Consider the following 15,373-nt stretch of genomic DNA (forward strand, 5'->3'; position numbering starts at 1 on the left):
GAACCTGTACCTGAAAAAAAACAAAACAAAAAAAAACCACACACACCTGTTCCATTTGCAGATTCGGTGTGTGGGACTGAATGTGTTAGTTGCTAGAAACAAATGAACAAGACATGCCCTGCCTCTAAAGCCTCGGTGTACCCAGTAGAGAGACATAGTTAGTCACCATGCTATGGTGCAATCCATGCTTTGCAAACATAGATGAGGAATGGTCTGCCCCTGGAGGAGGGTTGGTTAAGGGGCAGGCTGCTGAGAAGCAGTTTGTGTGAGCTTGAAGCAAAGTTGTTGGGGGTAGGGAGGTTGCTGGGTGGTTGAGAATCAGTGGGGATGGGGTGAGGTAGGGAGGAATGGCTATATCTAGGCAGAGGCAAAGCATAAGAAACGAGCAGAGGCAAGTGGAGAGAAGCCATATTTGTGGGTGTTTCTGGCCCCATAATGAGGCCAGAGGGCCAGAGAATTGAGTGAGGGGTAGAAGGATAGGCTTAAAAAGAAAATATAAGCTGTGGACAAATTGCAGTGGGTTTGTATGCCTGTGCTATATCATTTCCCCCTGAAAACAATGCATTTTTTAAATTGTGGATAAAAATTAATACCCATAGAAAAATCAAGACAATGGAGCAAAGCATAGAGAATACAAAAATCACCCATAGTTCTGCCACTCAAAGAGAGCTCCTTTAGTATTTAACATTCCAGCTTGTTTTTCTGAGCTGACTTTTGAAAAAAAAATTTTTTTTTTCAGTAGCCTAATGTATAGTCATTGTGCATCCTGTTTTGTAGGATTAAACATAGATGTTTTCCTGTGATATTTCAAACTTTCCATAAGCCTAATACTATCTGGCTTCAGAGGCACTTAATTAAAGTATGGAAGTGGCATGATTATACATTGGTGGATTTTAGAAAAATGAGTCAGATAAAAGGAAAACAGATGGAGCAGTTGTAAGGAACTGCAGTAATCCAGGTGTGAGAGGATGCAGTCCTGGACGGATGCAGCCCTGCCCGGATGCGACAGAGGGTTAGGACAAGGAAGAGAGATTTCTGAGGGCCTCCTGATGGAGGTAGAGAATGAGTCATGTTCAACTCCTAGCTTGGATGAAGTGGCAGATGGTATATCACCTTCTGAACTACAAGAGAATAGTAGTTGTTTTTTTGTTTTGTATTTTTTGTTTTTTGTTTTTTGTTTTTTTTTTTGTTTTACCCAAGGAGTTTATTTAAGCAGACCTGGGCACCAGCAGGCTCTGCATCTAAAAGAAGGTGTTGGGCCTCTTGGTGGTGAAGCATGGCTTGTGCTGATGACGCAAGACCCGATGGGGCAGTGGGAACTTGATCTTGGAGTAGTGGAACTGCTTGACAGCTGGCTGGTGGCACTTGATGGCTGCAATCTCCTCCACCTTCATGATTTGGATAGAGTGGGCCCGGGCACGTGTCGGGCACCCATGTCTCGGTAGCACTGGGTGACGGCGCCTGTGGTGGTCAGATCCCAGTATTCCCGGTACATTTTATGGGTGCCACTGTGTGAATCATAGTGCAGCCAGATGCCGAAGTTCTTCACCCGCAAGGGAGATTTCTCGAACACCTGTCCACAGTAGACAATTTCTCCAGAAGACTTCTTCATCTTCTTCAGTTGAGACATATTTGGATGGCAGAAAAATTGAGTTTAGACGTACTGAATTTGAGGGACTTGTGGATGTCCTCATGACGATGTCTAAAACAAAAATGGAATACTCTAAGACATTATGGTCTGTGATTCAGGATGAAGACTTTAGAATAAAAGAGATGAGTTCAAACCCCAGCTTTGTCACTTACCAACTAGGTGACCTCAGACATGGTACTTGAACCTGATTTGGCAGGCCTTGGTTTCTTGACATGTTAATGAAATAATTGAGGTGGCAGGCAGGAAGGAAAGTAATTGTGTATGGAATGATGGCAGGGAGTAGAGTTTCTAATTAGGTTAGTTTTGTACTACTCGTTGATGGCACCTGTAGGACATCCACTAGGAGATATTAATTAAGCAAGTGGAAATACGGATCTCGAGCTCAGGAAAGAGGATAAGCCTGTAAGAGGATGTACATAAGGGTGTGATTAATATTGCCAAAATAGAATGTGCAGGAACAGGAAGAAGGGCAAGGACTGAGCCCTAGAGAGCACAGAAATAATCAAAAGGGGAACATAGTGAGTTGTGTGAGAGGAAAAAGAGAGAGCAATGTCATGAGAACTGTAGGATTTGGGGGAGGGGGCACAGGATTACTGGTGAGCCAATGAAGATGGTCATCATTTAAAATATGGAACTAGGATTGATCTGGAGGCTTTGGTCTTACTGGGACATTATAGCCAACTAGCTCAGAAAACCTGGGTAATCAAATTAAATGCAGTACCAGTTATATCGCATACACTTTTTGCAAGGCACTGCAGAAAATACAAAGAGGAAACAGCTGAAATGGAGGATTGAGATAAATAACCATTACTAAGATATCTTGAGGTAAAAGGGAAAAGAGAACTCAAAGATAAAGTCAAGGTTCAGAGCATGGTTTAGAGAGCATGGCTGAGAGGGTGACTTCTTCCCTGTTAGCATAAATCAAGAAGTAGGGAGAGTCGGGAACTCTGTGCACAAGGTACTAAGACTGCAGTGCAGAGGTGACTAGGTGTGGTGCTGAATGTGTCGGTTTGGGATGTGCCCCCATAGAAGCCAGTGAGATAGCCTCAAGGGGTTGAGGACAGTGAAGGAGGTTAGCTCTTGTTGGGGACTTGCGACTAAGGTTCTGAGGGCCAAGGTCAAAGGTAGATGCGCAATCAGCATCTCCCCAGCATTTGCTGAGTGACCTGAAACTCAAGAAAGAGAAGATCAAACTTAACAGTGGGAGTGGGGCAAGGTCTGCAAGTCAGCAGTCCCAAGAGAACAATGACATAATGGAATCAAGGATAGGGTTTCACAGAATGTTGACATGAACCAGGAGGTTTGGGAAAGCGAGGTGTTTGGAGATCACAATGCATATAAAGATGCTATTTAGTATGGGTAGGAGAGAAATGGAAAATCCAGATCTTAAAAACATAGCAGTTGTTGTTTGTGGCTACAAAACAAAACAAAACGGGCACTGGGGTGGCTCAGTGGTTGAGTGTCTGCCTTCAGCTCAGGTTGTGATCGCTGAGTCCTGGGATCAAGTCCCACCCACATCAGTCTCCATGCAGGGAGCCTGCTTCTCCCTCTGCCTGTGTCTCTCCCTCTCTGTGTATGTCTCATGAATAAATAAATAAATTCTTTTAAAATAAAAAGCAGTATACTAAAACCTGGTGGTCAGGAAGACAGACTCAAGAGCCAGATTCTCAAGGTTTGCAACCCAGCTCAATCACTTAGAAGTTGTATGACCTCGAGCAGCTCAGTTAAACCTACCTGTACCTAAGTTTCTTCATGTGCTACATGGAAAGAACAATACTTAGGTCATAAGGTTATTACGAGGCATGGATCATTGAGTCATTGTAAAGGATTAGAACAGTGCCTTAAAACATAATGTGAGCTGTCTGTTAAATAAACATAAAATAGGGACACCTGGGTGGCTCAACGGTTGAGCATCTGCCTTTGGCTCAGGGCCTGATCCTGGATTTCCAGGATCGAGTCCCTCATCAGGCTCCTTGCATGGAGCCTGCTTCTCCTGCTTCTGCCTGTGTCTGTGCCTCTCTCTGTGTGTCTCTCATAAATAAATAAATAAATAAATAAATAAATAAATAAAATAAATAAATAAATAAATAAAATAAAATAAAATAATAAAATAAAATCCTGTTTCCTTATTTGTAAATCAAGATGAACAGACCCATGGCCAGAGATGTCCCTTGATAGATCCAAAAGTTCAGCATATCCTGCCCGGTGAGTATCCCAGCAGCTGTCAGTTCCATTTAAAGCTGGCATGCCCCTTTGTGGGATGCACAGAGATAATTTTGCACGCCACTTCCTTTTTTTTAACCCTGGCTTCCTATATTTTGTGTGTTTCTCTTGCATGAGGACCATGGGTTATTTCCACATAGGTGCACTCATTTCTATGCACGAGGTTTTAACTCTAGGGAATTATCAGAAATACTTGTAAGTGACCCAATTACTTTGATGTTCTGTGTAGATTCGGGATAGGTTAACTTAGTCATTGATTGTAGGTATGTATTAAATTCTTCTTTGTGCCTGGTCTTTTGTTTCTGTAAGAGGCAAAGGACAATATAGTCTAATGTATACTAAATTGAGTATGAGAAGAACAAAGTTCTCTCTTTGCTACCACTTCCTGTCTGATCTTGTGCAAGTAACTAAATTGTCCTTCTCAGTGCAAGCTCTCTTGTCCTTCTCCCCACCCTATCTCAAAAGCACAGAATGTAAACCTTCTGATTAAAAGTTCTCACTTGCCTATTCTCCTGTCTTGAAATGAATAAATAGTGTAGAGGACGTCAGATTGGAAAAATATTGCTGCTGGGTGGAAAGTAGGCTTGGACTTTGCTCCTAAAACTTCCTGAAGGATCATGCAAAAGTAATAAACTATTTTTGTGGTACTATATAATGAAGCCCTGGGAAAAGAATAATGTGTGTGCATCATAGTGAGTATTCTTTTTCGTGTAATGTGAGCCTGGTGATAAATTTCTTGCTTGATTACAAATCTTCCCTGAGACCACATGACCATCCTTATGGCATTATTACATGATCTTAATTGAACACAGAATCTGTAAATTATTCCCTTATCTTCTGTCTTCTTGTCCCACACATCCACAGGGACTTCCCTTCCTTAAAGATATGTAACAGAGTGAGAACTTCATTTTCACAGACCTCAGTTTGAATCCTGGCTCAGTCTCTTTCTAGCTGATTTGGGGGCAGCTTACCCATCCCTCATTAAGACACTGCTTCCTGGGACGCCTCCAAGCCCTGCCTTCGGCTCGGTGTGATCTTGGGATTCTGGGATCAATTCCCACATTGGGCTCTCTGCAGGGAACCTGCTTCTCCCTCTGCCTATGTCTCTGCCTCTCTCTGTGTGTCTCTTATGAATAAATCAATAAAACCTTAAAAAGAAAAAAAGATACTGCTTCCTCATCTATAAAATGAGAGGTTAGCAATACCTGCTTCCCAGGAGTATTAGGAAGATTCCACTGGATAATTTGTGTGAAGCACATGCAGTAGTGCCTAGCACAGTAAGTGCCCTCTAACTAGTGGGGGCTGGCACTGTCTTTCACTTGTGATACCCTCCCTTGATTTCTCTGTTCCTTAATAGAATGAGAACAAATCTGTAGAATTCTGGAATATGGGAATGAAGGTGTTGAGACAAGTTAGAGATTTAAAGGTGCTTTTTGGGATGATAGGCCAATTATGTGACATTCAAATATCATTGTGATCTCATTTTAAATTATCCACCTGGGGGATCCCTGGGTCGCTCAGCGGTTTAGCACCTTCCTTTGGTCCAGGGCACGATCCTGGAGTCCCAGGATCGAGTCCCACATCAGGCTCCCGGAATGGAGCCTGCTTCTCCCTCCTCCTGTGTCTCTGCCTCTCTCTCTCTCTCTCTCTCTCTCTCTCTCTCTCTCATAAATAAATAAATCTTTAAAAATAAATAAATAAATTATCCACCTGGACCCGCATAAAAGACCTTAATATCTAGGAAGACATTAAAAATGACATATCAAAATGTGGATGTCAAGTGTTTATTCCCTAAGTTGACTCACCTTTTTTTGAAAGAATGGACCCCAGGGAAAGCAGAAACACATGTATTCATACAAAGACACATTTGCCTTCTCCATGGACGAATTTAATTCATTAGGGAGAAACTTGAAGCATTCATTCTGGTCCTATAAAACCCAATAACTTGCATACATATTATTTTAGGTATAACCTGCCTGTAATGAATATATGGAACAAACGATAAGAACTTTTAATAGTTTAGGTTTAATGTTTTTAGAAAAAAACAATTCTTCCTGCTTAAAATGAAGTCGTGAGAACATGTACTGAAAAGTTAAAAAAGCATAACTGAAGAGTGGCAAAGCATGATATCAACCTCTGATTCTTTTTTATGTAATTGAAGGCTTTGCCCTTAAAGCCTCTTTTAGGAAACTATGATTGTCGATTAACCTTTGTGAAGTTCGTTCCAAAATATCTGCTCCCCTGCTTGCTGGTTCTGAGGCATGTGGCAGTGCATATGGCACGGCGATCATGAAGAATGAATCACCAGCTCTACCCAAGCATTTTCCGCCTGTCCAATAAGTGAGGCCTGTGAGCTGCAGCGGGGGCACTTTGTCTGGGCTCCTGCCATAGGGAAGAGTCATGCCAAAAGGTCTGAAAAGAGCTGCAGGAGCTGGTGACATCTGTAAATAAGGAGGCAGAACTGACTCTGCAGCATATTCATGAGCCAGCGGGCACAGTGACTAGCAACCAGGCTGAACCTGACCTATGAGAATGGAGCAGATATCTGCCAAAAGGTTACTGGAGGCGTGAAAGTGCACAGCCCTCGCCCAGGAAGTGCACCATGCAAGAGAACTGCAAGAGAAGCAGAGGAAAGTAAACTGTGTAATCTTTTACTGGGGGAGGCGTGCTTCTTCCCTTTCCAATTTGGATAGTTTAGACATACTCTGCTGTATTTTTGTTTGAGGCAATACTCTGAGAATCAGCTTTCAAGATGGGGATATAGTTTCATTTGCAAGTGAAAAAATACTTTATAGAGGAATATGGAAGATAAGATGCTTTTTTAATAGCATATTTATGATTATTTAAAAAAAAAGTGAAGTCTGCGTATTGGGTTCCAATAGAGACAAATAGGATTTTTTATTAAATCAATATTTTATAGCCATTACTATTTTCCAAAGAATCACGAGTATATATGACTTCTTAGTAAAGTGCTAAGCACCAAGTAGGGGTTATATAGTTTTGAAATGGCAAATAATGGGCAGTCCGGGTGGCTCAGCAGTTTAGTGCTGCCTTCAGCCCAGGGCGTGATCCTGGAGACCCGGGATCAAGTCCCACGTCAGGCTCCCTGCATGGAGCCTGCTTCGCCCTCTGCCTGTCTCTCTCTCTCTCTCTCTCTCTCTCTCTGTCTCATGAATAAATAAAATCTTTTAAAAAATGGCAAATAATAAGAGACAATATTATATAACTTGACGTATTTAACTGTCTATTAAAAAAAATAGACTATAATCCCAGTGTACGAGCAATTTTAAAGCAACTGTGTTATTTAAGCATAAGTCTGATAGAGTAGTAGAGACCCATGCATGCAGACAGATCATGTATTTCTCTGTAAATGTACCCACAGATGAGTTTCAGTAACTAATTCAACATTAGAAGCCATCATATCATTACATCAAACATGATTGAATTTTTAATACATGATAATCCTTACTAAAATGTTGAAAAGCCTGCTATAAATAGAATGTATATTAGAGAAAGAACATATAAATTAAAATGCCGAGTAGAGGGGATCCCTGGGTGGCTCAGCGGTTTGGCCCCTGCCTTCGGCCCAGGGTGTGATTCTGGAGTTTCGGGATCAAGTCCCACATCAGGCTCCCTGCATGGGGCCTGCTTCTCCCTCTGCCTGTGTCTCTGCCTCTCGTTCTCTCTGTGTGTCTCATGAATAAATACATAAAAAATCTTTTTAAAAAATGCCTAGTAGATATTGCTTTTAATTTACAAGTAGACAGTTTGTATAGTGTTAGTCTGTTCCCTTGCAGGTACTTACTATAGGCTTGTTTCTTGTTGCAGAGAAGAGTTAGAGTGAGCGCCAATGATTTACTGACCATGATATAAAATCCCATACTCTCTTATATGACTGGAATCTGATTCAATTACCTTTTAACTGTGTGACTGGGGGCAAGTCACCTGGCCTTTCTGAGTCTTTGAATTCTGTCTTGTTACATGTGTGTGCTGCCTATAAACAGGAATAATGTATCTATTTATAGATTAGATTTTTGGTTATATGGATTAGTCAATTTATATATGTATAGGTGCTGCAGAAGCAAGCACAGGATTAGTCAATTTATGTAAAATATAACAGTGTCTGCTGCATAACAAGTAATCAGTGGGTAAATGTTAGCTGTTCTTCTGGTGAAACTGTTTGAGTCTGTGATTTCCTTTAACTCCACCACAAAAATCCCTAGTAACTTTTCACAAAGTGAAAGTGTGTGAGTGATTAAACTGAATGTCAGCAAGTTTACTTTTGCTTATCTTTGTGTTGGTTTTGGCAAGGTCAGGGACCTAACATTAGAAAACCATCTGTGTGGAAGGACACAGCTTTTGCTAATAACTGCTGGTGTCTCCTTTGGATTTTGCAAATTATGACCAGGATACCTACCATTTGCCGAGTTCAGCCAAAGTATGATTTAGAGTCAGCAAAAGATAGTTTATTATAAGCTTTATAAGGTAGAAGACCTCAGGAGTGACTTCATTGCATAGCAATAACAGACAGTATGACCTGTTGGTTAATTAATTCTCTGACTCATAAGAGGTGTATTTTTTTTATTATTATTTATGGCACAAACTTTGCTGAGTGGTTTTTCTTAAAGGTATTTGTCAAAACCAGGATCAGAACATATGAAAATGTGTGAATGAGTCAAAAAGATAAAGTAGTAGTAGTACTGCTATTAGAATAAAACTAAGAGCTTGGAAAGAACAAGCCACTAGTACTAATGGCAACATGGATGTATCTCAAATGCATTTTGAGAAGTGGAAGAAGCAAGACTCAAAAGGCATGCACGTACTGTGTGATTCCATTTACCCAACATTCTGAAAAAGGGCAGATCTGTTAACAGGAGCTGATGATAGGAGAGGAGGTGTATATTGTTGATGCAGGTCAATATTTCTTGTATGTTAAATAGCATAGTGACCTCTGAAATGATTTATTTCTTATATATTTACTATGTATTTGTATTCACTTATTATAGGTTTGAAAGTCACATTTCTAATACATTAATTATTTTCTCCTCTATAAATAGTAATTGCTTAAAATTATTTGAGAGCTTTTCAATTTCACAGAATACACCCTATGTATTTCGTAGTATTTCAGTTTTCCATGCTAATCAGGATCCTTCTAACTACAAATAACACCAGTAAGACTCAACCTGGCTTAAATAATAAGGCAGTTTACTAGCTTCATCTCTGTGGTTATGGGGTGGTTGCTCATGGCACTCAAGCCTACAAGTATCCTCATTTACATAAAGCATCAAAGAGATTTATTTTTCTATTGCTCCTTCTTAAGAGCAGGGAGCCCCAGTGCATATTCTCTCATGTTTCATAGGCTCCTGAAACAATCACCCATGTATTCTTTTTTTTTTTTAATTTTTATTTATTTATGATAGTCACAGAGAGAGAGAGAGAGGCAGAGACACAGGCAGAGGGAGAAGCAGGCTCCATGCACCGGGAGCCCGACGTGGGATTCGATCCCGGGTCTCCAGGACCGCGCCCTGGGCCAAAGGCAGGCGCCAAACCACTGCGCCACCCAGGGATCCCTTCTTGATTCTTACACCAATCAGAGCCATCTTTTCAATCTGGGGAATGAGGATAGTTTCTCCAAAGGAAAGGCTACATAGTAAAAAGGTAGATGCCCTTACCAAATCTGGTTATCATTAAGAAGTGGAGGGAAAGGGCAGCCCGGGTGGCTCAGTGGTTTTAGCGCCTGCCTTTGGCCCAGGGCCTGATCCTGGAGCCCCGGGATGGAGTCCCATGTCAGGCTCCCTGCATGGAGCCTGCTTCTCCCTCTGCCTGTGTCTCTGCCTCTCTCTATCTCTGTCTCTCATGAATAAATAAATAAAATCTTAAAAAAAAAAAAAGTGGAGGAAGAGGATGTCAAACAGGCAAACAATAATGCTTGTACTTTACCCTGAATTTATTGTTTAACCAAAACTTTGTCTAATTGTGGGATCTAATGACTACACAATTTTTGAGGCCACAGATTAAACATTATTGTGTTACACTACCTAAAGACTTAACATAAAAATACCTCACTTCAGTACTCCTGTAAAAGACACTGGTTTAAAATATACTTTGTTCTGCTTTGGTGTTAGAGTTTTTACTAAATTCTGACTGCTTCATACTTCCCTAGAATGAAAAGGGCACTTCAGCCAAGTAGCTAGGTAGAAATTTCTTAACAAAAAGATGTTAAGGTATAAAATAGACAATAAGTTCTAATAGGACCAAGGCCAAGAGCTTTGGATAGTTGAAGAAGGCTCCATGGATAAGGAATGGAAATTAAGCAGGCCAACTCCCCAAAAAACAGTCTTAAACACCTAGAAAGATGAAACAAGAATATATACCATGCAGAGAGGATCAAAAGAAGAAAGTTTTGGGAATGGGCATGGACATGTTTGGATAATGGTGGATGAGATTCGTGTGTTTGGAGGGAAGTGTGCCTGCAACGATAAAATTGGGAAGAAGTCTGAGGAAGTGAGTAAAGATGAGATTTGAGTAACCTGAATGATACACAGAGTCTGGATTTTATCCTGCTGGTGAAAAGAGGACTGTTAGAAGTTTTCTCTCTATGGAAAGTAAAATGATCTTGACAAAGCAGAATTAGAAAGATTGCTCATAAAACAGCATAGAAGGTGAATCTAACTAGCCAAAAAATAGTAGAATCAGATCAACTGGGCTGATTGGATTGGGTTTGGGATATGGTATGAGCAAAACCAGGTGGCAGTGATGAAAACTTAAAGGATGGATACTAACAGTATGAGTAGGAGCTCATAGCCAGGTGGATTTTGTTGTATGGAACCTAATTTAGAGTGATTCAAGATGCAAAGACAGATTAACTGGAAAGGAATGGAACGCTTGCCAGGCTGGTAAAGTTCTGGTAGGAGGTGGTAGGATAGAGGTTTTCCTGAAAATATGAGTTTGGTCTTACATTGGCAGCATACCAAAGTGGTAGTAAATGTCCAACAATAGTTAGGTTTGTGTGATTGCCACTCATTCATTCATTTATTCAGCAATATTTTATTGAATGCCAGTATTTTATTGAAGCATTGTAGTAGACAAGAGAGCTATCAAGTTATCAAGAAAAAAATATTCCCATTCTCATAGAACTAGCAAAGCTTTACAAATATATTTAAAGGCTAAGTAGACATATACTGAGGAAATAAAATGTTTGTGTTTAAAATAATATGGGTAAAGAGAGGAGAGGGGAACATAGATGAAATAAGATTAACAATGACTTGATAGTTGTTGTATCTCAGTAATGGATACGTGCTGGTTCATTTTACTGTTTACTCATGTGGTTGAAATTTTCCCTAACATTTTTTTGAAAGGCAAATAAGTTAGATACATAGAGCTAATAATTAGACAAGATATCTGACAGAGTGATGAAATCATGTGTAAAGAGTGGCCTAAAAGAGGCAGAAAGAAAATGAGCCAAATACAGTGTCTGAGAAAGATAAAAGGTATTTCAAGGACAAAGATGATAATGATAATTTTGACAGAGGCTAAGGATGTTATAAATTAAATCTAGAGGATTGCTTATTTTTAATTTTGTTCATTTCTGGTTGGCTCACCCTTTGTGGCTAAAAGGAATTGGGTACATGAGAAGCTTGAGAAAACTGTTTTGACCATTTGCTAAGGTGTTTATTACTTGAAAAATATGTCCAAGCTTTATTTCCTAATATGTGAACATCTGTTCTACTTTTAGGAAACTAATGAGGAAAAACTTCACAAAATAGCCAATGAACTTTTGCTTACAGAAAGAGCTTATGTCAACCGACTTGACCTCTTAGATCAGGTAAGATTTTCCTTTTCAGGGTTGTTTTTTGACATTTGTACATCATTTTTAGTAATCAAGGGATTTTAGAAACTATACGAGGGGCATGACTGTTTTTGGCCAGTGAAAGCTTTTTCTTCAAGGAAATCTTTAGGATTTTTAGCTTTGTCAGTGAATTCACTAGACACAAAAGGTTTTCAATGCATAAAGAGCAGATTCAAGGACTCTATGAGTCATGAAATGCCTGTATCTTTCAACACTAAACACTGGTATGTTTCTTGACCATTTATTATGATCCTAGAGCCATGTTACTATTATCATTTAAATAAGAGAGGAAAAAATAAAATAAGATGAAATCAGAGAGGGAGACATAGAGACTCTTAGTCATAGAAAACAAACTGAGGGTTGCTGGAGGGGAAGGAGTTGGGGGATGGGGTAACTGGGTGATGGACATTAAGCAGGGCATGTGATAATATAATGAGCATTGGGTATTATATAAGACTGAACTGCTGAACTCTACCTCTGAAATCATTGATATGTTAATTAATTGAATTTAAATTTTTAAAAAATTTTAAAAATATAAATAGATTGGTGATTTGAATTCCTACGTGATTATGTCACTGATTCTATTTGCCTCATGTGCTCTTCAGCCCCACGTGAGTCATCTGAATTAATAGGGACAGGAGAAATTTTGAGCATTCACTCATTCCAGGTTATAGGAGACATCTAATACAGTGCCTGGTGTCAAGTTGCATACTCAATATTTGTTGGAAATGACATTTACCTTACTTTTCCCAGTTTTGTACTTTCATCATGGTGGAGCCTTGAGTATCATTTCAAATATATGTTTGCAAAGAAAATTTTAAAATGCATCATAATTTTAAAAAATTAAATGCATCATAAGAATCACTTGAAAACTAAGGCATCTTATATTATTTTAATGATAAAAGAACAAGATAATTGGTAGATTGCTAATATAGACTCCTCTTATTTAATGAGAAAGTTGCCGTGTTTGAGTGTTAATTATAAGAAGCATTGTCCCACTTCTGCCTTTGGAAAACTAGAACTTCGTGGCAACAGGCCTCCCTGGATATACCTCCTTATCATCAGTTCCTAGAGTAAACTATGGCCCTGTTAGAGTGAGCCTTAAGGGGCCAGATTAAGGGTTCTGTTCTTTGAAATAATGAGTTTGTGACTTAAAACACTCTCTTTCTGAAGAAATTCATTGTAAGTCCATCAATTCATGTTGAGTTTGTACCTTTGAAAGAATTTTTCTCTTCGTGAGGATTACAGACCTGAAATGTTGGATATTCCCATCATGGAAATGTGTCTTGTCCTCTTACCAGGTTTTGCGGGTTTTTGTTTTTTCTTTTTTGTTCTTTTTTGTCAGCTGCTATTGCTGACCTTTTAGAATTTAGAGTCTTAATTACTTAAAATATCCTATCTATTGGAGTCTCCAAGGACATAATTTTGTGTTCTTTTTGCCTCCCAAGAAAATGCAGTGGAGGTGAATTTAGAAAATTAACAACCATCTGGACATTATGAAGGAACAGACCTCCTTCTGCCTACATTTAACAGAATGGCAATTAAGAGGTATAGTAGCCCTAGTGGAGTATAGCTAAGACTGCAATTTTTTTAAATTGTTTTTAAGATACTCATTATTTTGTACAGGAGAAGATCTTTTTATCCTCTTATAATTGTTCAAATTATCATGCATTATTACTTACTTAAAAGCAAGAAAACATCTGTGAACTGAAATACTCTTTTATTTATCCATTGACCAGATATTTATTAAACATTCTACTGTGGGAACTAAATTATGATAGCCTCCCTCCCTAAGGAGGGATATAGTTTTCATAGGGAAAATGATATTTATGCCAACAAATTGCAATAAAGGGCATTATGATATACGTGCCATTGAAGCCATTCAAAACAAAAAGGAGTGAAAAATACCACAATTACTGTTGTATATAAAGCTTTCCACCTCCCTTAACTCTACTTATAGATAGGAGTAAATTTACTCCTTTACCTCAATTGGAAATTCTCTGGCATAGGAAAGGTTAACATACCCCAAATAGAGGCATAGCCTAGGTTAGAGTCAAGTTTTCTAATTCCTGGTTCTTCTCAATCAAAACATATATTCGGACATTTTGAAAATGATTGATTTCTTGAACCATGAACCTTATTTCATTGATTCAACAAAAGTTACTGAGAGCCTACTATATGCCTAGCACAGTGTTAGGTGGAAACCAATAAATTTGAACTAATGTTTGCTTTATTCTCTTATTCAGGTATTTTATTGCAAATTATTAGAAGAAGCAAATCGAGGCTCATTTCAAGCAGAGATGGTGAATAAAATCTTTTCTAATATCTCATCAATAAATGCCTTCCATAGTAAATTCCTATTGCCAGAGCTGGAAAAACGAATGCAAGAATGGTAAGAGGAGTAAACGGCAAATGATATATCTAAGGAAGTCACATTAGATGCTGTGTTATTTGCTTTTGAACTGAAACAATAACGCTACACAGAGCTATAGCCAAACATTTGTGTTAAATTTTTATGGTAAAGACCACTGATAGAAGTTGTGGTACATTTTTAGCTTTGGTTGAAAAGGATTTCATATCTGCTTTCCAAACTATCTTTTAATTAGTGGCGATGAGATATCAGGGGTAATCTGGAGTTTTAAAAACTCGGTTGCATCTCTTTTTACCATGTCATTCCTAAACTCCCTTTAAAAAGGTGCTGCTTCGTTTTCTACCCATCTCACAGCAAGGTGGGTCTGATAAAGCACAGAGCGTGTGTAGAAATAGATAAAGTGATCACTTCATTTGGAGTCCTATTAATTCACTTACTCTATAAGAAATATTAATGACCTGTTTCTCTATTTTGTACAGGGAAACAACCCCTAGAATTGGTGACATCCTTCAGAAATTGGCACCATTCCTTAAGATGTATGGAGAATACGTGAAGGGATTTGATAATGCAATGGAACTGGTTAAAAACATGACCGAGCGTGTTCCTCAGTTCAAAGCAGTAGTAGAAGAAATTCAGGTAATTGGACTTTTTTGTTCAAGGCTATGAATTAGTTTTTCTGCAGAAATCATAATGCCGTCTAGATCTAAAGTTTAAATTGACACATCTTGTGAAACCCTGCATCTCTGGGATTACAGCATTGGTCTGTAAATTGAGACCTATTTCTGAGACCGCCAAATTCCATGCTATTCTGAATTATGCAAAGATGATCTCTGCAAATTTAACATGTTTATTGAGCACGTGCCATGTGCTGAGCAGTAAATTCTCTGCTTTTGAGTCTAGCTTTTATAAAGATACACATAAAATTATAAGGTGAGCTCCCATTCAGGTCTCTGCCTTTCTTCCTTTCAGAGGTTGAGATAATGGAAGGAATATAGAAATGAATATAAAGAATGAGTGCCATAAACCCTAACATTCTGCAAACATTATTATTCTGGATTGTGTGTGTGTGTGTGTGTATCACTTTATATATGTGTTCCTATTTTTTTTTCAATTTCACCAAATCTGGATAATATACTTTAATAACACCATAGTAATTTCTATTTGATTCTCTAGTCAAAGTGGTTAGTAACTTATTATTTTATCAAGTTTAAGTATCAAAAAGGAATTCTTTTGATCACATAAGGTTCTTGGAGTGGGGATTCTACTGCTCCTTTTTTGC

General features: G+C 38.8%; 1 protein-coding gene and 1 pseudogene across 7 annotated transcripts in view; one reads left to right on the top strand and one right to left on the bottom strand.

Annotated features, from left to right (window-relative positions):
• Positions 1–15,373, top strand: part of FGD4 (FYVE, RhoGEF and PH domain containing 4) — a 208,047-nt gene that overhangs the window by 158,446 nt on the left and 34,228 nt on the right. For all 7 annotated transcript variants that reach the window (XM_055318855.1, XM_055318854.1, XM_055318856.1 and 4 more), the window contains 3 exons: positions 11,610–11,699; positions 13,970–14,115; positions 14,574–14,730. In XM_055318855.1, coding sequence (XP_055174830.1) covers positions 11,610–11,699; positions 13,970–14,115; positions 14,574–14,730 — 393 coding nt within the window. The remainder of the gene's footprint in view (positions 1–11,609; positions 11,700–13,969; positions 14,116–14,573; positions 14,731–15,373) is intronic.
• Positions 1,242–1,655, bottom strand: LOC129505655 (60S ribosomal protein L18a-like; annotated as a pseudogene).

This window comes from Nyctereutes procyonoides, unplaced genomic scaffold, assembly GCF_905146905.1.
Source record: "Nyctereutes procyonoides isolate TBG_1078 unplaced genomic scaffold, NYPRO_anot_genome, whole genome shotgun sequence".
NCBI lineage: Eukaryota > Metazoa > Chordata > Mammalia > Carnivora > Canidae > Nyctereutes > Nyctereutes procyonoides.